This window comes from Pseudorasbora parva, chromosome 1, assembly GCF_024679245.1.
Source record: "Pseudorasbora parva isolate DD20220531a chromosome 1, ASM2467924v1, whole genome shotgun sequence".
In the NCBI taxonomy this organism is placed as follows: domain Eukaryota; kingdom Metazoa; phylum Chordata; class Actinopteri; order Cypriniformes; family Gobionidae; genus Pseudorasbora; species Pseudorasbora parva.
In genome coordinates, this window is record NC_090172.1 from 39,960,935 (window position 1) to 39,984,575 (window position 23,641).

The 23,641-nt window shown below is 36.7% G+C and overlaps 1 protein-coding gene across 1 annotated transcript in view; it reads left to right on the forward strand.

Annotated features, from left to right (window-relative positions):
• Positions 1–23,641, forward strand: part of madd (MAP-kinase activating death domain) — a 71,230-nt gene that overhangs the window by 15,748 nt on the left and 31,841 nt on the right. The window contains 7 exon segments of the mRNA XM_067424569.1: positions 6,661–6,873; positions 7,875–8,152; positions 8,322–8,655; positions 20,006–20,315; positions 22,856–22,987; positions 23,072–23,185; positions 23,301–23,475. Of these exon segments, the coding sequence (XP_067280670.1) occupies positions 6,815–6,873; positions 7,875–8,152; positions 8,322–8,655; positions 20,006–20,315; positions 22,856–22,987; positions 23,072–23,185; positions 23,301–23,475 (1,402 nt within the window). The 5' untranslated portion in view covers positions 6,661–6,814.

A 23,641-nucleotide genomic window follows, 5' to 3' on the forward strand; every position in this document is an offset into this window, starting at 1 on the left:
ATTTTAAAAATGTTACTAAAGTAGCTTTTTATCATCTTCAGAATATTGCACGTCTAAGACCATTTCTCTCTATGCCTGATGCAGAAAGGCTTATTCATGCCTTTATAACATCTAGGCTTGATTATTGTAATTCTCTTTTTGTAGGGCTACCTGAAAACATTATTAAGAGGCTGCAATATGTGCAAAATTCAGCTACTCGTGTTTTAACGCACACACCATCCCGCAGTCATATCACTCCTGTGCTTTCTCAATTACACTGGCTTCCGGTTCGGTCACGTATTGATTTTAAAGTTCTTACCTTAACTTATAAAGCTGTCCATGGGCTGGCCCCGGATTACATTTGTAATTTAGTTACAGTTTCCATGCCATCTAGGTCTCTCCGCTCTGCTGGTTCTCTCACTCTGTACCAACCTCGTTGTAAACTTAAAACTATGGGTGGGAGGTCTTTTTCTTGTATTGGTCCCAGGTTGTGGAATTCTCTGCCTTTTCCTATCAGGAATGCTCCATCTTTTGATTGTTTTAAGAGTTTACTCAAAACGTATATTTTTAGTGAAGCTTTTAAGTAATAATTTTACCATAATTACCAATTTTTTGTATCACTGTGATTGTTCATTATGGAGTAGTGTTTATGTATTGTTGTAGCGCTTTGAGTGTAAGAAAGGCGCAATACAAATAAAATGTATTATTATTATTATTATTATAGCTTCTCAACTTTAAATCACAGACTGGGTAGTGCCTAAATATGTTGTTTGTACAGTAACGTTACAGTTTGACAGTAGAGTACTGATTTAAAAGTCAGTTTATTTAGCCAAACAAAGTAATGTAGAAGCCACTCAAAATAATTTGTGTCATGTTTACTACTCACCCGCTGAAAAATAATCATACTTCAGTTCTCAAAAATTTATATTTATTTAACAAATTGACTAAAAGCCTTGTCAAATGACTATCGTTTCAACTTAGATGGGGAAGAAGGCGACGTTAGCTACAAGGATCGACTGAGCGATCTGTAAGCAACTAAACAGTAGTAGTAAACGTAATTAGTGTCTGAGTTAAGTTTTAATGATGAAATATAGGCTAATTTAGATTTCAGTCCGTCAAAAGGGATCGACATACGTATCTACTGCTGTATTTTATGACAACACTGGCAGAAAATATAAACCTTTGTCATTTGACAAACTGTTATGTGAGCTACTTGAAGTTTCCAATTGTTATTTTAGTAACATCTTGCGTTGGATCTAGGCAACACAGGGGATATTATCGTAATGTTATCTTACTAAGAAACTTTCAATTTAATCAGAAATGGGTTCGATCGTCAATAAGTGGATAAAATCACTACTTACTGCTTGCAGGAATACGGTTGAAATCGGCCCTTTCTTCAGTTTTAGACGCTGAGCGAATCCTGCTATATTGCCCCAGGTTAGAAAAACTTCTGTGGTGAAATGGGTCGAGCAAACAAACAACTTTGAATTAAATTGTTGCGGTAGCAGATTGTAAATAAACATCAACCATGACTGTTGACATTGTTTGTCTGTGGGAAGGCTATGAAAAATCCTGCACAGCCTGGAACATGACGTGTGATGATCTGCCGTTTTCGCTATTCGTTGCGTGACGCTTGTTTATCTGCTGAACCCCGCCGACTACGCACTGCGCAGTTCCGCCTTAAAATGAACATGGGCTGACATGCAAATGTTGGGGGCGTACATATTAAGGATCTCAGCGATTGTGTCACAGTTGGCGTTATGTGGGAAAATAGCCTGTTTTTCCGTGGTGTTTTTCACAAACAAGATTTACATATGAAGGAGGAGACAATGATGTTTGAGACTCATCACTGTATGTGATGTCCATGTACTGAACTCTTGTTATTTAACAATGGCAAGGTTAATTCAAATCTTCATTCTAGGGCACCTTTAAAAAAATAACCTCAAAGGTATGTATTATAATGTAGCTAATTAATAATAAAAAAAAAAAAAAAAAATTCTGAGCTTGTTTCAACACGTCATATCAACTTATCTTACACAAATTTTGCTAATAGCTAAATGCTAAACTCTTATTTGTGAAATTAACCTACATTTGATACAATAATTTATGAAAGTTTGTTGAGGAAATAAATGTAAATAACAGCATTGTTGTGTAAAGCTATTGTTTGTTAATCCTATTTTTGAAAAGTACTGTAAATTTCTACTAATAAGTGAATATATATACAGGTCTCTTCTATTTATTTCTACGCTATTCTATTTCTATTCCAAATTTAAATCTGGAATGGCTCAACTAAAGTCACATCTTTTTCTGAATCTCGCTCTCTCTCTCTCTCTCTCTCTCTCTCTCTCTCTCTCTCTCTCTCTCTCTCTCTCTCTCTCTCTCTCTCTCTCTCTCTCTCTCTCTCTCTCTCTCTCTCTCTCTCTCTCTCTCTCTCTCCTCTCTCTCTCTTCTCTCTCTCTCTCTCTCTCTCTCTCTCTCTCTCTATATATATACATATCAGTATATAAACTATATTCTATAGTTAAAACTAGTTTATAGACTGATTGTTGACCATGTTTACACTTTAAAATTGCAGAAATGTCTCTTAATGAGAAAAAAAAAAAAAATTGTAGGTGTGGTTCGATGCAGTTTACAGTGAAGTGGATGCCATTGGCTTTTAAAATTTAGCTAGGATTGTAATTTGATTGGATTAGTAGAATTTTAGTTATGATGATCTGCAAAAAATATTCCATACATTTCTGAGGAGTAAAACATGTAATTTTGCCTTTGTAAGTGTAGCTTAGTAAGAGTAAATATTCTGTTTTAGTATTCCTCTTGTAAAGTACACGTGACCCTTAATAAATGAAGAATATTTACTTTACACCCCTGCTCTACTTTAAATGTCTGTTTTTAGGCATCCCATAGCTCCTAGAAACCTCTGCTGCAAGTGCAAGTTATTCATGTTGGGTCATTTCTTAAAGCTGTGATTTAAGAAAAGAACAACACAGAGGTCCTGGTGTCAGATGAGCCGGGTGATGCTTAGAGGAAGAAACAGAGGCTTTATTGATGTGTTAGTCACAAACCATCTATCTTCTCTCCTCCCTTCCACCACCTCTTCCTCTCATAGCTGTTGAGTGATGGAGGAAGAGCAGAAAGTGTCACTTCAGCAGAAAGAAGAGGCTACTAATCACAGTGTGAACCCATCGGCTCCTCTCACACCAGAGATTAATACATCCTATTGGAAAAGGCCAAACTTGCTGACTGGACTAGTCATTCAAAAGCAGTTTGAGTCAAGGTTCAAGATAAATTTATTTCTGTTCTATCTAGAGTTAAAATGTGCCAGGCTTTCAGAGGACATGGCTAAGTGTAATATGTTTTGAGGGAGGATGTATTTTCCTTCATGTTTCAGGGTAAAGACAATCAAGTAAGGGATGAAACGGTATGGAAATTTAACATCACAGTTATAGTGACCTAACCCTAACCCTTCAATTAGAACAATAGATGGGTGATTCTCACGAAACCATTAAAACACCATGACACTAATGATTTAATGATTAAACTCAAAATATATATAGCTATGGTGCACAAATCTTGATAAATGAACGTGGAGCTCTACTATACAGAAAGTGCCTGCTCAGTGTTAACCCTGATGAGATGCTGCTGAATGCAGAAGCCCCTGTTTCGTGAGCTGTATGCAGTTACATAATATTGCATAACACCATTCCGATGAAGGATTCTTTAGTTTTATTTATAGGGCACCTGTTTTTTTTTTATTTTACCTTACCTTTAGTGTGTTATATAGCTTTTTGTCAGTGGTGTAATTTTGTTGTAACTTTGTGTGTGTATGTATATGTGTGGGTGGGTGGGTGGGTGGGGGGGGGGGTGATTTCTATATTAGATTGTACAATAACTATTGTAGAAAAAAATAACATTATGATCTTATATCTACTATTATACAAAAGAATATGATACTATAATCAAATATTATATATCAATAACACCATATATTGTTAGTCCAGAGAATCTGGATGTTAGAGAATAAATGCATAGATCCGCAATTAGCATTCGGATTCCCTACTGGTCTGGTGGTGGAACTTTTGTTAAACTTTGTCAGAGGTTCCGGGTACTATTTCATCATTGTGTACTAGACTAGTAGAACAATATATAGATATTGATAGACGAGCTGGGAGATGTCTGCGCATTTTTGTTTTGTGATTTTAGAAAAGTCTCTGCAACGGCATTTAGTGATTAAATTAAAGACTGTACGGGTCAAAAGAGAGCGTTCCACTGTCACCATGATAACATTGGCAACAAACTCTCAGCATGATTTATATAACAACACATTCCAGCGTCAGATTGCCACTTGCTAATGTGCTCCAAAACAATGACAAAATTTGTATTTAGAATACGAACACTTCTTTTCTTTTGTATACGAACACTCTCTGCGTTTAAAAACACAGACTAGCTCTTCTGGCACTGCAGGGCTGTATTATTGAAAAAACAAGTCGCACGACTTGTAACTTGTACGTAACTACGTACACGTTGCGGCATTAGTTTCGGCTTTTGTTCACACAGCGCTCGTCCCGGGTCGAATACCGCAATATTACTAGGTCCCCGACCCGGGTCGAATTCGGTAATCAATCCCGGGACGTGGTTGTTTTCACACAGAAGACGTGCAGTGTGAAAGGGGCTCATGTAACACATTGAGTTGAGTAAAGAGTCTTGCAATGCCGTACCTTGTATGGAGTTCCAATACCGACGCTGTAGTCACAATAGATAGAATACTGTTAAAGCTGCTCATGAAGCCTCGGGGGCTGAAACATGGTTATGGTAATGGGTTTTACATGTCCAAAATGCATTCTAAGCTGTTGACCAATTACAATAGACTGGGCTGGCTGACCAATCAGAGGACACTGGGCATTTTGGAAAGGCGGACTAAACTAAAATGCGAGTTTCAGGCAGAGGGTGAAAAGACGTGCTGCAAAAATAATGTGTGTTTTATTTAAAAAAAAATGAATTAAAAATATATTTCTGTATAAATCTATATTTCTATATAAATATATTCTAGCATACCCAAAAAATACAATTCTGAACTTGTAAATAACGCGTATAATTCATATATAGACCCTTGTCTTTTATTAGGAGCTGTTATATCAAGAAAGTACCTCAGACCATGAAGCTTCTGAAGCAAAGGTGATACAATTGTTTGTCAGATGCTGGGTGCAGGTATCTGTCTCTGTGTGAGACGTGATGGAGAACACTCTGCAGTGCAGATCATCCAGAACTTCAGATAAGCACTGACCCACTTTTAAGTCAATACAGGAAAAAAGCACAGACACTGCGGTAAGACAGAAGAATCTGCTTCTGAAACGGCGTCTGGCTCTCATTGTATAATTATTGTTCTGTTTACGACCTTTCACAAGAGTGTCTTAATGTTTGCTTTAGTTAACAAAGTACAATGAACCAGAAACATGTCCTGCTTGAGTAAAGTGCATGTTGATAGGCAATACAGCTATTATTGTTTTTTCGCAGATTTCGTGAATAACATTGATGTTAGTTGAAATAATATCATCCAAACCTTTTTTGGATGAAATCTGAGCTTGCTTTCATTTGTATTTACATTTGAGGCATGTATGGGCTCTTACACATAATGAACACAAATGGCAAATCCATGCGGTGAGGACACAGCTGGGCTCCAGTCCCTTCAGCTTATCAGAATGTGTGTTTGTGTGTGTGTATTTACATTTGCTGCTGAACCTCCTGTCAAGATGTGTCAAGACTGCAGAAGCTTGGCTTGTACTGTGTGCTTTCTTTTGACTGTATAGTTTGATGTCAGAAATATTTGAATGGTACTGCCAGTCACAAAATAGTTTTGGAATAAAAATGATATTTTGAGGTAGTGATGCACCACAATTGACTGAATTCCCTGAAACTGATGTTTAAATAGCTCTTATCTAGCAAAACAGTGAGTATGTTGTTTATACAACAGATACAGTATCAGCAGTGGACGCACTTCAACCATTACCAAAGTTATTAATAGTATTAATATATTAAATTATACTCTGATGAAATGGAAGGAACGAGGAAGCTTGTTTCCAAAGAACTTTACCTCCTATTTGGTTTTGTTAACTTTTTTAAAGTATTGTCTGTTGGGGCATGCTTTACATTTTTAAAGGTTTTGTAAGTGATGTAGCCTTTCTTGAACTTCTGAAAGACTGAACTATTGTATTAGACACCCTCTCTCCTTACGAAACGCCACACTTTAATGATACCATTATAACAGTAAGCAAGGAAATCAAATAAACAACTCAAAATGGTATATGAAGCAAAAAATGCTGCTTAACACGAATTATCCACTGTTAAATTAATTATTTCCATAAATGGTCAGTTCAATGTGCAAAATGATTCATTGACACCTAGAAATCAGTTTAGAGTCTACAAAGAATCCAACTGCATCTTGTTTTTTATTTATTTATTATTATTTTATTTTTTACAGTTTATAAAGCTTAGGGCTGTATAGAGTGATTTTCCTGTGATATTTCAGGACATATTTTTAGTGATACTGTCAGGAAATGGGGACCTTTTCTAAAATCATTGAATGCACCTTTAAACATTGCAGTAGTGCAGAAGGCTTAGTGTCACTGCAGATCAGTGGTTCTTTGATGGATAACTTCTATAATGTTTGCTGTTACTCTTCTCCAGATCCCATTTCTGCACACCACAGACCGCAATGATTGGGCACTCCCTGCCTCGATCATCCAACTTCTAATTCTGCTGCACCTGATTGAACCACTTTCTGCCTGAGAGCTGATCGTTGCTACAGTTGCCATGACTTCGAAACACTCCTGATACAGAGATGGAGAAAAAGAAACCATGCCCCCGCCTCCTGGACTACCTGGTGGTAGTTGGAGCCAGGTAAGGAAGATTTTTCAGGAGTGTCTGGGTGTGTTTGTGTGTGCTTTTCTATAGGTACTTAAGTAAATTCCAGAAGAATTGAATCAAAGGTGAACTGATTGTATGTTTTGTTAGTACATGGCCTATGCAGGTGTATTACAGGGGGCCCGCCTCAGCTATACACAGTTAATGTTAAATATGTTTGTATGTTATTGTCATCAGGTGTAGTTTTAACAGCAGGTGTATATATGAGAGTGTTAATATGTTTGTGGAGCAGCTCCTGTCCTTCTCAAACTGTTGTAAAAGTATTTTAATTACATATGTTTATATTGTATATATGTACGACTGTTTAAATGTTCGGGGTCAGTATGTTTTAAAAAAAAATGTTTTTGAAAGAATTCACCAAGGTTGCATTTATTTGCCTTTTTTTTTTTACCTTCACAAAAAAAAAAAAAAAATATATATATATATATATATATATATATATATATATATATATATATATATATATATATATATATATATATATATATATATATATATATATATATATATATATATATACACTGTGTTTGACCCCCTTTCACCTTCAGAACTGCCTTAATTCTACGTGGCATTGATTCAACAAGCTGCTGAAAGCATTCTTTAGAAATGTTGGCCCATATTGATAGGATAGCATCTTGCAGTTGATGGAGATTTGTGGGATGCACATCCAGGGCACAAAGCTCCCGTTCCACAACATCCCAAAGATGTTCTATTGGGTTGAGATCTGGTGACTGTGGGGGCCATTTTAGTACAGTGAACTCATTGTCATTTTCAAGAAACCAATTTGAAATTATTTGAGCTTTGTGACATGGTGCATTATCCTGCTGGAAGTAGCCATCAGAGGGAAAATTACGAAAACTTATATAAAATCTTACTGACCCCAAACATTTGGATGCCAATGTATATAGCCATTGCTCAGTGTGCATAAAAGTACAAGCTCTAGGACTGAGAAAAGTATTTTCTCCATTCTTAATCAGACAACCCTGCAGTGATAGTGTGGCACAAACACCTCAGCTGCTGAGGCGTTATCCGCTGGAGGACCACAATGACTTTCCTCTGCCCCCTGATGTTGTCTTCTTCTGCCAGCCTGAGGGCTGTCTGAGCATACGTCAGCGCCGGGTCAGCCTCCGCGATGACACTTCTTTTGTCTTCGCTCTCACCGACAAAGACTCAGGCATCACCCGCTATGGAATCTGCCTCAACTTTTACCGATCTTTCCAGAAGGGCCACCACCGCCCACGAGCTGAAGGAAAAGGTCAGTGGTCATAGCAGTTCTATGAGGTGTAACCATTTTATCATCCTAATTTAACTGATTAGTATCCTGGTTTTGGCAGCTAACCATTTGTAACCCATCTTGAACATAACATATGGCTCTACTGGTACAGTCACAACATCACTTGTCCTGAATATTTTTCTTTATACAGGAGAAAAGGGCCCTTATACAGACTCTGCAGTGGAAGCCACAGAGAAATCTGACCCCTCCACATTGACACTTCCAGGAGAATCTACAGTGCCCTCTTCAGGAGATGGGACTCTGCCACCGGGCGAGTCGGGCTGCATTGGAAAGTCTCCACGATCCAAACGCAGTGGCCGACTTGCACCACAGAACAGGAACAGCACGTTAACGTCTCTGTGTATTCTGAGCCACTACCCTTTCTTTTCTACGTTCAGAGAGTGTCTGTACATCCTCAAGCGCATGGTGGACTGCTGTAGCCAGCGGCTCAACCAGAGACCCGGTGCTGCCAAGTCCACACAGCGGTGAGAACAGCCTTCTTTATTCTTTTCTGTGGATTATGTAGTTATGCAACTTTACCCTGAGATTCAGCAAGATAATACTTCTGCACAGAAGCGAAGCTTAATAACCACAATGTTTTGCAATATCTTAAAGTAGACTTGTGTCAAATTCTGTGGTGGTGCCCGAAGATGCTATATCTAAGACCATGACATATGGCAACATTCTGCATTCCATTTTTGTTTACTCTTTTTGAGTTAATGCACATAAAAAATTAATTTATAGTGATGCAATGAAATTAATATTCTGGACCCAATGGGTCAAATCTGAAACACTTCATACGTTTTATTACTATTTTAATATGAACTCTTTCCCTGCCCGCTTTAAAAAAGAAAAAGAAAAAAAAAGTTGCCAGCTACCACCGGCATTTTTGTTTGATATTTTGATATTTTATATATTTATATTTTGTTGTATGAATATCTGAACATGCATCATGCAATATACTAAATGCATTTACAACAAAATAAACATGTTCTAGCTTAATCTATTCTTTATTTATTAACAATTGAATGTGGGAATGTATAATAAAAAAGCAACTTTTTGAGAAAATCAAGTTTTTGTCAAAGACTACGTCTACATCAATATTCAGTCGATGAACAAAACTAAATGCTGAGTCAGTGTTGGGTGTAATTATTAAATAATTAATTACTGTAATTTAATTACTTTTCACTTGAAAAAGTAAAGTAAGAGATTACTCTTTTTTTCTGTAATTTAATTTAAAAATACTGTGTAGTATATTATTACAGTGCACAATAAAAACATTAACCCTGTTTATAGCAAGGAGAGATACATTGCACCGAGTTTTAGCAAATTGCTATTTTCCACCCGTATAGGCTGTAGAACAATTGTGTATATATTATATATATATATATATATATATATATATATATATATATATATATATATATATATATATATATATATATATATATATATATATATATATATATATATATACAGTCTTGTTCAAAATAATAGCAGTACAATGTGACTAACCAGAATAATCAAGGTTTTTAGTATATTTTTTTATTGCTACGTGGCAAACAAGTTACCAGTAGGTTCAGTAGATTGTCAGAAAACAAATGAGACCCAGCATTCATGATATGCACGCTCTTAAGGCTGTGCAATTGGGCAATTAGTTGAATTAGTTGAAAGGGGTGTGTTCAAAAAAATAGCAGTGTGGCATTCAATCACTGAGGTCATCAATTTTGTGAAGAAACAGGTGTGAATCAGGTGGCCCCTATTTAAGGATGAAGCCAACACTTGTTGAACATGCATTTGAAAGCTGAGGAAAATGGGTCGTTCAAGACATTGTTCAGAAGAACAGCGTACTTTGATTAAAAAGTTGATTAGAGAGGGGAAAACCTATAAAGAGGTGCAAAAAATGATAGGCTGTTCAGCTAAAATGATCTCCAATGCCTTAAAATGGAGAGCAAAACCAGAGAGACGTGGAAGAAAACGGAAGACAACCATCAAAATGGATAGAAGAATAACCAGAATGGCAAAGGCTCAGCCAATGATCACCTCCAGGATGATCAAAGACAGTCTGGAGTTACCTGTAAGTACTGTGACAGTTAGAAGACGTCTGTGTGAAGCTAATCTATTTTCAAGAATCCCACGCAAAGTCCCTCTGTTAAAAAAAAGGCATGTGCAGAAGAGGTTACAATTTGCCAAAGAACACATCAACTGGCCTAAAGAGAAATGGAGGAACATTTTGTGGACTGATGAGAGTAAAATTGTTCTTTTTGGGTCTAAGGGCCACAGGCAGTTTGTGAGACGACCCCCAAACTCTGAATTCAAGCCACAGTACACAGTGAAGACAGTGAAGCATGGAGGTGCAAGCATCATGATATGGGCATGTTTCTCCTACTATGGTGTTGGGCCTATTTATCGCATACCAGGGATCATGGATCAGTTTGCATATATTAAAATACTTGAAGAGGTCATGTTGCCCTATCCTGAAGAGGACATGCCCTTGAAACGGTTGTTTCAACAAGACAATGACCCAAAACACACTAGTAAACAGGCAAAGTCTTGGTTCCAAACCAACAAAATTAATGTTATGGAGTGGCCAGCCCAATCTCCAGACCTTAATCCAATTGAGAACTTGTGGGGTGATATCAAAAATGCTGTTTCTGAAGCAAAACCAAGAAATGTGAATGAATTGTGGAATGTTGTTAAAGAATCATGGAGTGGAATAACAGCTGAGAGGTGCCACAAGTTGGTTGACTCCATGCCACACAGATGTCAAGCAGTTTTAAAAAACTGTGGTCATACAACTAAATATTAGTTTAGTGATTCACAGGATTGCTAAATCCCAGGGAAAAAAAATGTTTGTACAAAATAGTTTTGAGTTTGTACAGTCAAAGGTAGACACTGCTATTTTTTGAACACACCCCTTTCAACTAATTGCCCAATTGCACAGCCTTAAGAGCGTGCATATCATGAATGCTGGGTCTCATTTGTTTTCTGACAATCTACTGAACCTACTGGTAACTTGTTTGCCACGTAGCAATAAAAAATATACTAAAAACCTTGATTATTCTGGTTAGTCACATTGTACTGCTATTATTTTGAACAAGACTGTATATATATATATATATATATATATATATATATATATATATGGATGGATGGATACAATAATGGAATTAACATATAAATTTAAAGTCTAACTTTAAAATCCATGTTTTTATCTATCCTTCTCACATTTGTAATACTTTGGTCAGTTAATAAGTATAGTTCATGTAGTTTGTTTGTTTGTTTATGTAGTTGTTATGTTATTTATTTGAATGAATTAACTAGTTGAGGTTGATATTGGATTTAGAAGTAATAAGTAATTACCATATTTCCTCATTTCTGCTTCTACTTTCCCTGTGTTTTGATTTGGAGATACTGTACTCGTTCAGGAGATGCATAATAGCACTCTCTACATTATTAAAGTGATAAGACGGAAAACCATAAAATCTCGTCAGTGAAAGACGAGATAACTTGTGAATGGCGGGCGTCAATAAATTACATGATTACACTAACTTACCTAAATTGATTTTACAGTATCATGTAGGCTCACTGAAAATCTGAAAAGATTTTAAAGTGCACTCATCTTGTACACTTTAAAATCTGGCACATCGTGATACAGAAGCGAACCCATTAAAGGGATATTTCACTCCAAAATAAAGATTTTATGTTTATCTGCTTATCCCCAGACCATCCTAGATATAGGTGACTTTGTTTCTTCAGTAGAAACCATTGCAGTCTGTCAGTCGTATAATGCATGTGAATGGTAACAGTTGAGCTTATAGGACTTGATAGTACAATCCCTTTGAATAATTTTTAAAGGCACTTTTTTAAAGGTGTCATGAAATTGTTTTTTTTTTTGTTTTTTTGTATTGTTGTCAACTAATGACGTATGTGTGGTTTTTACATTTAAAAACATCAAAACTAATAAGTAATAGGCTATTTTCTACACTGGTTTTGAGGCTGTTTTCTGAACGCTGGATTTTGATGGGCGTGACGCACTGGACACTTGGAAGTAAACACCCACGGCTAGGATTGGATAAGATTTACATATTTAATGAGCTTCAGCTCCTGTCATATTTTTATGCCCCTGTCAGTTCAGTTCACATGAGGTAGAGAATTATTTTAAAAGCGGCAACTGCAAAGATTATTTCGACCTCAGGGCTCGTATATGTCTTTATCAAGCAACCACAATGATTTATTTATCATCCACCCGCAATTGATTGGAATATTATTTCTGTATTACATAGGTCGCACGATCGGTCGATATAAACACGAACCACACACACACACTCACACACATGCACAACCAGATCAAGAAAGAAATCCTGCCGACGGGCATAGATTTTGGTTTGGTTTTGGGCATAGCCCCCGGACTAATATTACTACATATAAAAAAGACGTTTTACTCACATAAGTTTGTTGCACCATTCCTATTGGATCCAATATAGAAGGCACAACATTTTGTCTGCAAATCCAGCATTTGAGGCTTGTTGACAAGCGATTCCGCAGTGAAATGAAGCAAACACACGTATACGGTCTTCCCCACGTGAGCTGGAACTTCATTAAAAATAGATTAAGTATCACACATTCCTAATATTAGGATCCAAAGGAATCTTATGCAGCGACTGTGTTCTTCCACAATATCTTGCTATCTTCCTTCACATTGTTTTTGCTGCTGGTTAGTGATCCGAACAGCTCCATGAGTCAGTGTGCAGGGTTACTGAATTGCACGTTCTGTAGAGGTGTGTTCTGTCACGTGATGATGTAAAGATGAAGCACACAATCATTTTCTGGGGCTGGTGTCTATAAAAGCTTTTCTTTGACTAAGGAAGTTTTCAGTTCTGAAACTTACAGGATCATTTTATATTACCATGACCTTTTATATATAAAAACCTGAAGGGAAAGTTGATTTCTCAATTCATCACCCCTTTAACATCTTAAGTGGGTAGGGGTAATCACTTCATGGGGGTCATTAGGTGGGCGCCCTCCTTCTTTGGCATTTCATTGATAGGCCCATGACACCTCCAAAGGGCTCAACAGCAACACCTGGCATCCTAGGTGTGCTTCCCTCTGCTTTTACCCCTCTTGGTCATTTTGCAGCCCATTTGGGGTCCTTCCTTTTTAGCCACTGCCAGTTGTTTTTTTTCTCAGCAGCCTCTTACACCAACCTAACAGCTTATTTGAAGGTCTTTCCTTTGACTCCCAACCCCTTCAATACCCTAGTTGTTGTGGGATCAACTGGGTTCGGCAGCCCCGTTGTACTACTATGCTATGTCTGAGTACTTCGCTTCATGTGAATGATAACAAAATCATCAACAAAATCAAAAATTGCATATGCACATGCAAATCCATTTTAAACCCCGAGGCTTGTGACGACATATTGATGTCTTAAGACACGAAACGAACGGTTTGTGAAAGAAACCGAACAGTATTTATATAATTTTTTTCCTCAAATTTCTTGCATAAACCGACCGTTTTGTATCTTAAAACACTCTAGTGTCATCACGAGCCACAGTGATATGGATTTGTCTGTGCATGTTTTTTAAATGTTTTTTTTAACTTGCATAGCTCTCATACTCTCATTTGTTACCATTCACAAGCATTATATGACTGACAGTCTGCAACGGTTGGAGTGAAAAATATTAAATTGGGTTCTACTGACGAAACAACCTCACCTATATCTTAGATGCCCTGGGGGTAAGCAGATAAACATCTCATTTTCATTTGTTGGTGAACTATCCCTTTAAGGTTTCTTCTTTTCCTATATGTTGGTATTGCACATTAAATAACAAAGAACTTGTCTCAAGTCACATAATTGAGCAACATGAATATGAAAAGATAATAAAATAATTCCATTTTGAGGGGTGTATTACCTCTTTAAATATGTTATACTGGGAATGCCATAAAGGCTCTATGTTGTTAGATCCTGTATAGTGTGCTGATAATTTTATAAAAGAAGATCGCAAGTGGAATGATGTGTGACAGTGCTTATGACTCGGAGATAGGGATGTAGGGATGAGTGAGAGTAAAGGAGTGTGAAGATGAGTGTTGATGTGATGGGCTGGGATTGTGTGAAGGAGAGAGGGGCTGGTTTTTTTCTTCCTGAAATGTTTTGCAAGCGGTCTTGCAGCGTGGTTCTTCACTCCACATAGGAGTGGTTTTAACAAGATCTCATTCACATATCACTGTGGTAACGGTAACTAAATCCTTGAGTGTCTATTGGTAAACAATCTGCATGATAGCACTCTGCTGCAGATCAATAAGCATTGAGTAGAAAGATTTTTATCTCTGTGATTTCCTCAGCAAAGTCTATTCTTGCGTAACCTAGCAACCACATCTACCATGAGCCACAGTCGTGCTTGCAGGCCTCAATTTGTTTGCAGTTGAGTTATCCTGCCAAACCCCTTTTATTTGCTTCCAAGTGTGGAGAACCAGTATTGCAGCCTGTGTTGAGGATTCAGATATGAAGTGCATATTGTTATCGTCTATTTCTTGCTAATTCAGTTGATTTTTTGATGATTTACATTTCAAATAAAAAATTTAATTAAGCATTCAGTATTTTTTTTTTTGTTGGTGGTTGAAAAACATCTGCAATGACATGAAGAATTCCAGTTATATGAAAAACTATTGTATTAAACAGTGTGTAGAGTCACGTCATCTTGAATGTCAAGTTTACATGACTTACTTTTTCAGAAACCCTCAGTTATTGGATACTTTTGCTTGTGCAATTAAGTATTCATGGCTGACTAGAAATGGAGTATTTCTCATTTATCTCACTCCTGCAGTTAGTGCTCAGTGCTGTGATACTCGCGCGGTGATTCACTCATTATATTGAACAGACACGTTCAGTTTTTAATTGTAGTGTCTTCTCAAACTCAGTCACAATAATCCAGTAGGTGGCTTTGGGAATGGCCTCACAGGGCAGCGAAGCATTCTGGGAATTGTAGTCTTTCAATCCCATGAGACAAAAATAAATGTTCTGTCTTTTCTCAGTCTAGAAGGCACAAAATTCAAAAATAATTTCACATTTCTACTACATTGATGACCCAGTTTAAATACAGATTCATCTTCCCAGCACTAAGTACCCCTTTAAGTAGTTAACAGCCACAAGATGGCGCCAGCGATATGCATAGAAGTACCGGTCAAGATAACTTGTAGTACCCGAATGAGCGGTGTTATTCAGTTTTTGTGGTTGTTATCTGGGAATAGCATACCGCTAGAATCACGCGATTGACCAATCAGAATCAAGTATTTCTGTTTAATAACTCTTTTTAACATCAAGTGTGTCCCGTTTTTTATATTCTCGTACATGCATTTTATCCCTCTGAAGTGCTGTATATTAACATACTGCAATAAGATATACCAAAATCTCTAATGACATTTTATACCATGGTGAAGATTTATATATTGTTATACCACCCAGCACTAATTGTGCTGTGCTCTTTCTGGTCATAAACAGCTTACCGTTTTAACTAATGGACTAATGGACTGTATTACTTGGTTAAGCTAAACTAAAGCTTAGTTTATTCTTGCGTTTTGCCTAAGCACACCGTAATTTATTGTTTTAATCAGAATGCCTACCTTCTTGGCAGTCTCAAGCATGCAGCCTTATGTTACATTACAGTGGAGATTTCAAATAGAAATGACTCAGAAAACGTGTGTGTGTATATATATGCCACTATAGTGACTTTGCAGTGAGTGTGTTTTTAAAGACCATTTCTGACTCAGTCATCATGTTCTCTCAGTACTGCAGTGACCTTGGCTTTACCCACGTTTGTAGCCTTTCAGTATGCAGCTATGCACGACTCAGCCTTGTAATGACAAACCACACCATGCGTCATACTGTTCTCAACTGGGCTACTCTGTGTGAGAATAACCATATGCCAGTCCAATGGCCCAATCAAAAAAACAGAAATCATTTTTCACTTTATCAGCACACTTAAACTACTAAAGCAACTCAGTTGAACTATTTTTGGTCTCTTTTAATGAAACACAGGAAACCTGTGTTATGAGAGAATGTCCAGGCCTGGAAAAATTAGAATTTCATAGATGTGAATACAATTATTATTATTATTTTTAATTGTTTTTTTTTTTTACTTTTATTTAGCAAGGACACATTAAATTGATTTTATAATGAAAGAAAACTTTACTTGAAAACCAAGTCAGCATATTAGAATGATTTCTGAATTATCATTCTAGAAGAAATAAGAAAATTCACAATTTGAATTCACATAAATAAATTTCATTTTAAAGTAATTGTAATAATATTTCACAATGGCTGTTTTACTGGACATGTTTTTAATAAAATAAACACTACCTTGTTGAATATACGAGACATGTTTCAAAATAATAATAAAAAAAAATCTTACTGGCCCCAAACTTGTAAATGGTAGTGTATGTTTTTATGTATGCAGAGTTCTAAAATATTTAATTGGGTAGATTTAATTTAGCTTTTTTTGAGTGGAATCTTTTTATTATTACGTATCTGAATGACAGTACAAGCATAAACTATGGAACTTCATTAGTCAAAAGGTGCAGAAACAAAAATTATAATTCGCAACTAATTTGCATATTCTGATCTTACATTAGTGTCATATTTCATTGCAGAACTGTTGTTGGCTAGAGTCCATATTCATTAGCATTCATGTCCCTAAACATGCCTGTCTTAATATGCTACTACATCACTTATTAATAAAGATGTCTTAGTGGTTTTGACACCGCAAATTGACAGTGAAGGGAAAAAGATAACGACGGATAGAGTGCGAGAGAACAAAAATGTTAAGAGCTAGAGAGTGTTTAGATCTGGTGGAGACAGGCTGTGTGACAGATTGAGGCCACTGACTGTAGAGCAGCTGTGAGAAGTGGGAGTTCTCAGATGAACCAATTATGACTTACTGCAGAACCTCTACTCAGCCCACACAACCATAGACTGGCCTGTCTGGATCTTTAAAAGAAGACTGTGTTACGTAGGTTTAAATGATTGACCTGAAAAGCCTTGACTATCTAAATCCATTGTTATATATAAGCAAAAATGAAATCATAATAGCTGGTCTCCGATTATAATCTTTGATCATATTTACCAGGGGTGCCAAACTGCCAATAGTTCTGACCACAACTTTGTAATCATAGTAATAATATTCATAGTAATCACTCTATGAAATAATATGTTCCCCAAAAAGTTGTTGACCACAATTATTGGCACCTTTTATGAGTAAAATATCTTTTTAGCATATTCCCATTAATATTTAAATTTCTTAGCACACCGGGGTGACTGTGAACATGAAATTATCCAGCTATGACGTCTTGTTTTACAGGAGTATAACTATGAGGAAACACAAAGGCCAAATTCCCTTAAAGCTGCAGTTGGTAACTTTTTTTTTTGTGGTTAAAAATGATCAAAATCTATTTTTGAGCAAGTACATAACCAGCCAGTGTTTGAAACCATCTCCTTACCTTAGACCTTTGTTTTCACAACGTTAAGCTTGTAATAATGCATTATAATTTATAATTTCAATCTAGAAACAAGTTCCAGCATATTCAGTGGTTAGACACTACTGGAAATTCAAAAGGGACCTGGTTCTATTGTCAGATGAAACTAAAAAAAAGAGCTTTTGGCAGCAAACTCACCATGGGTTTCCTTCAAAAATGGATAAAATCTACACAGTTAAATATACTGCTGGATCTTACATGTTTTGCTCGAAGTCCAGGACATCTTGTTCAGATACATGGTTTTATGGATTCTAGCCTGTTAACTGTCACCCCCCTTTTTGAAAATATACAAGAAAATTCACTATCCAAACTTAAATGGTTGCAATTCAAGAACGCTTTGAAATATAGCCATAAGTTTGGTCTCATTTTAAAGAAGACAACCAGCAGAGTATTGTGAAACTGAAATCAGTGAAATCAAAAAAGTAAAGTATAAAAAAGTTATGGAAGTTTCAATTTCCTGTAAATCAAATATACTGTAATAGATATTTAATATTTAATATAAAATATATATGTTACAAAATAATTTGTACTCTAAAATTACTATCAAGTCAAAGCCATATGTAATCAATTTGTGTTCCAGATTTGAAGTTGATATCACAAAAAAGTTCCCATGAGATTTTGTTTAGGCGCTGTACCACAAATAGCCACTGGGTGTCATTGAAATTCCATAGATTTTTTTAAATGCAATTTCCTGTATTTAATATATTTTTGTCCAAATATTACAAAACAGTTTTCAGATATAGAACCGTGACACTCAGACCTTTCCAATGACATGTGTTTCGTCAAGATAAGAAAAGGTTTTTATTATAAAGTAGTTAAATAAATATGAAACATGACAACGCCTCTTGGGGAGGAGCCCGTTAAAATAATCTAGAGCACCATTTAGATCAGGATAAATATAGGATATAATTGTTTTAAACATACAGTGGCAAATGGGCCCACCGGTGGGCCAGTGACAGTTAGCAGGCTAGCAAATACCAACAGATGATAAATCAAAACCTGACTGCTTCTGCTAGAAATCATTTATCAAAATATTTATATTTATACATCAAATATAGAAAAAAACATAGAAATCTTAAAATGGGCTATGGTTGTATCTTTCTTCAGAAAGACATAAAAACAGCCCAAAAATGTGTCACTGAACACAAAATAAAGCTTCTGCCATGGACGTCCCACTCCTTACCTGAACAATATAGAAAATGAGTGGGGTGAACTGAGAAGAAGCACCAACATGGAGCTAGAAATATGAAGGATCTGGAGAGATTCTGTATGGAGGAATAGTCTCTGATCTCTTGTCAGGTGTTCTCCAAACTCATCAGGAATTAGAGAAGAAGTGCTGTTATCTTGGCAAAAGAAGGTTGCAAAAAGTATTTAATAAAAGGGTGCCAATAATTATAGTTAACATGTTTTGGACGTTGTAATACTACAGTAACATTAATAATTGTCCCAAGATTCTGCGCACAAACTTGGTTTCATTAAGCTACGCCTTTGTTTTGAATAGGCGCCCTCTAGCGGATGGAAAAGTTACATAGTGTAGCTTTAATTTAGAGGTTAGATTTTTGCACATTTTGACCTTGGCTGTTAGTCTGCTGTACAAAAAAACTGTATTGGTGGTGAAGTTTACTTCGCTTATGCACCATTTAAAAAAAAATCAAACTTGACACCTAAAAAACCCTAAATAAGTAATTATCCATATACTTTCTTCTCTGTGGTGAATGATGTATCTGTTTTGTTCCATTTGTAACCACAACAAAGCAAGCTTTTCATGACTATCATTCCAGTCTGGAGATACGCACGTCATAGAAGCATGCATACTTTTTTTGTTTTTTCTTTTATTTTTGTATCTTGATTTATAAAAATCCTGTGCTTGTGTTTTATTTGCATTAGGATTGAGAAAATATGGTGATGTAAACAGTAAAGTGAGCACTGGGGGCATGTTATGGCGTCATCTAGTGCTTTTAGAGCTTTTGAACTGTGTGCCTGATCACTGTGGTACCATAATTTTACTTAAAGTGATTAGTAGTTTAATCCTGAACTGTAGATGCCAGCTGCCACTGTTTTTGTGCTATTTCTGTCTTCCAAACACTAGAATAGACCACTGAATCAAGACAATGCCATAATGCACTAGACAGTTTGAAAACCAATGAACAACAATTAAATGTTTTAAAAAAATCAAGGTATTAAATAAAAATGTGCAGCAATATGAAGAGGAAGAGAGCTTGTCATCCTTATTCTTGGTTGTACTTTTGATACTGATACAAATAATAGAAAAATGTAAACGTGTATGTGTGTATTTCTCTCCCCTAGGGACACAATGTGGCGTGTGTTCACAGGCGCTCTGTCTATTGAGGAAAAAGAGAAGGGCAGTCAGGTGCTACAGGACCTGAAGGAGATTGAGTCATGGATATATCGGCTGCTGCACTCCCCAGTTCCTGTCGCCGGTCAGCGACGTGTTGATGTGGAAGTGCTGCCCCACGAGCTGCAGCCTGCACTGGCCTTTGCCCTTCCAGACCCATCCCGCTTCAGCATTGTAGATTTCCCTCTCCATCTGCCCCTGGAGTTGCTGGGAGTTGATGCTTGTCTGCAAGTCCTGGCCTGCATTCTGCTGGAACACAAGGTATGGATGGTCACAGGAACACTACAACCATCAGAGGGCATAGGCCAATAAATAACCCATATTTGTGTACTCTATTCATGGTACTCAAAGATACATCAAAGAACATGGTACCACCAATGTACCTTTGTGAAAGTCATGTTTTAGCACTTGCTAGCAAAAAGAACAAATATAGACACAGACAGTGCACAGAGATCGATTTAAGACTCAAACTCTCTTCGATGCAAAACGTTTCGATGCAAAAAAAAAAAAGAAAAAAAAAAAAAGGTTTTTTCCCAAAATACCCACACATGCAATTGTGACATTTTTATACAATAGTTCAATAAACAAAAGGATAATATTAAAGTGCCCCTATTATGCTATTTTAAAGTTAAAGGGTTCACCCAAAAATGAAATTTCTTTCATCAATGACTCACCCCAATGTCGTTCCACATCCGTAAGACCTCTGTTCCTCCTCGGAAGACAGTTTAAGATATTTTAGATAATGTAAGTGTATGCCCACTTGCTGTCCACGTCCAGAAGGTAATGAAAACATCATCAAAGTAGTCCATATGTGGCATCAGTTGGTTAGTTAGACTCTTTTGAAGCGCAGACAATACATTTTGGTCCAAAAATAACAAAAAACACTACTTTATTCAGCATTGTCTTCTCTTGCGTGTTCCTCAAATAAAGAATCAAACGTTCATGATTCAAGATTCGGATCTCGTGTCAAACTGGCAAACTGCTGAAGTCACGTGACGTTGGCGATATGAATCACGAATCAATCTGCTGATTCTCGACCGTTTGATTCTTTATTTGAGGTTTGAAAACAAACGCGGAAGAGAAGACAATGCTGAATAAAGTCGTGTTTTTTGTTATTTTTTGTCCAAAATGTCTTGTCTGCGCTCTAAAAGAGTCTAACTAACCAACTGATGCCACATATGGACTACTTTGATGATGTTTTCATTACCTTCTGGACATGGACAGCAAGTGGGCATACACTTACATTCAAAGGACAGAAAGGCCTCAGATTTAATCTAAAATATCTTAAACTGTGTTCCGAGGATGAATGGAGGTCTTACGGGTGTGGAACGACATTAGGGTGAGTCATTAATGAAAGAAATTTTGGGGTGAAATAACCCTTTAAATAATTTAGTTTTGGAGGTCCCACAAAAGGTTTCCATTCAAGGTCAAAAACCTTTAATATTCTCATAATGCACATTGCACATCACCACAGTGTTCAATGCTTCTCAAATGACTTGGATGAATTGGTCTTTCTAAATCCCTCCTTTCCACGAGCCTACTCTGCTCTGATTGGTCAGATGGCCCAGTCTGTTGTTATTGTTCTACTGCTTACAGCGTGTATTTCGGAAACAAGCCACCATTACCATAAATGATCTTCAGCTCCATCCAGAGGTTTCAAAAGCTCAGCGAGTTTGGAAGAACTAGTTATTCAACCCGAACCTTGAGCAAGATGTTTCTAATTTATTGCAGTGCACATGTGTATTAATAACAGGACATACAGTATGTTAGCTGAATGACTAACATGAATGACTGATGGAACATTAAAGTTTACTAAACAAATCTTGCTCCATCCTTTATCTTTACTCAAAGCAGTTAGAATTACAGACAGTATGCATTAATAGACACAGTTTTGGGTAATACTGTCTGCAGACCACAGCTGATTTATAGTAGCATTTCAGTTAGACAGTAAAAACATCTGTTAGCCAGATAACAATATGAAACACAATAGAAACATTGCAGAGCACAGCGTCTTCTCGACATGATGCTTTAGTATCCAGTATCCTCTGCAGTTTTTGAGGTAATTCAAGTTTTCCCTGGTGTCTGCACGCACAGTAAGTGGACGGGTATTTAGGGATGGCTCAAAAATGTTTTTGCTTCAGTATTGTATTACAATCTAATACTGAAGTACCAATATTAAATCTATACCATATAGGGTCTAAATTTTGATGTGGGTATTGTGCATGATTTTACCCACATTTTTTATTTAAAAAAAGTAAGAAATGCATTGGAAAATCAATTTAAGGAAGCAAATATCGTCCATAGTGCATTGACTAACGTTTCATAGTGCATTGACTAACAAGGACGTTTTAGGATACAAGATATTGCCATGACCTTTTATATATCAAAAGCTCAAGGGAAAGTTGATTTCTCAATTCATCACCCGTTTAAACTCAAATAGAAGTAGTGTAATCTGAGCTTGTATTTTTGGCACTTAATATTTCACAAATATCCTTTTACGGTTTGTGTCATGCATAGTGAGAGGTACCAATGTACATTGTTTTAATGTTGTCTTTTAATATTGGACAGGGTGACACTTGAGAGGAAGCAACAACATTTATATAAGGCAGCTTTTGAATTTTTTATTTATTTATTTATTTTAAGCTTTTTGAAACTATTGCTCATGGATTAGATTAAGTTAATGGTTGTCTGTTGATCTGCAGATCTGCTGTTTCAAGTGGACCTAGTCTATCTTCATTTTGTCTGTGTGGGTCACACTGATAGTGGCAGGGAGACTTACTCTCACCCTCTGCTGTCTGTAGGTGGTTCTGCAGTCCCGAGATTATAACGCCCTCTCAATGAGCGTCATGGCGTTTGTTGCAATGATTTACCCCCTTGAGTACATGTTTCCTGTCATTCCACTGTTACCCACCTGCATGGCCTCTGCAGAACAGGTAACACTACATCTTTTTTGTGCAGTTGTGTACAAACAACGAAGCTCTCCTAATATCGGTCATACTCATCTCTCTTATTTCTAGCTCCTGCTAGCACCCACTCCATATGTCATTGGTGTGCCTGCCAGTTTCTTCTTGTACAAGACTGATTTTAGGATGCCTGATGATGTTTGGTTAGTGGATTTGGACTGCAACAAGGTGTGTTGTTTATTTACACTTTCTGAACTACCCAGACAGGGGTTTGTGGATTCTAACATGTTGTAAATCGTGCTTATAGCAGTCTTATGTAGGTTGTATATCTTTATCCCTGTAGGTCATTGCTCCAAGCAACGCAGAATTGCTCCCTCCCCTTCCTGAACCCGAGGCCTCTGAGCTGAAGAAACACTTGAAGCAGGTAAATGAACCAGATGTTCTCATCTCTCTAAGGAGCCCTACTATTAACTGTGAATCTGAAGTGAACACTAACTGGATTCTAGAAGCAGTGCATAGTAATTATGCTGTCATCTAGCAGCTGCTGTAAACAATTTAACCCGAGAGAAGACTGACAATGCAAAGATATGTTTAAACTCTATTATTTGAAGCCAAATGCAGACAGAAAATTAGAAATGTTCTAATGTTCCTAAAGTTTAATTACCAATTCATAATTTAGTTGAT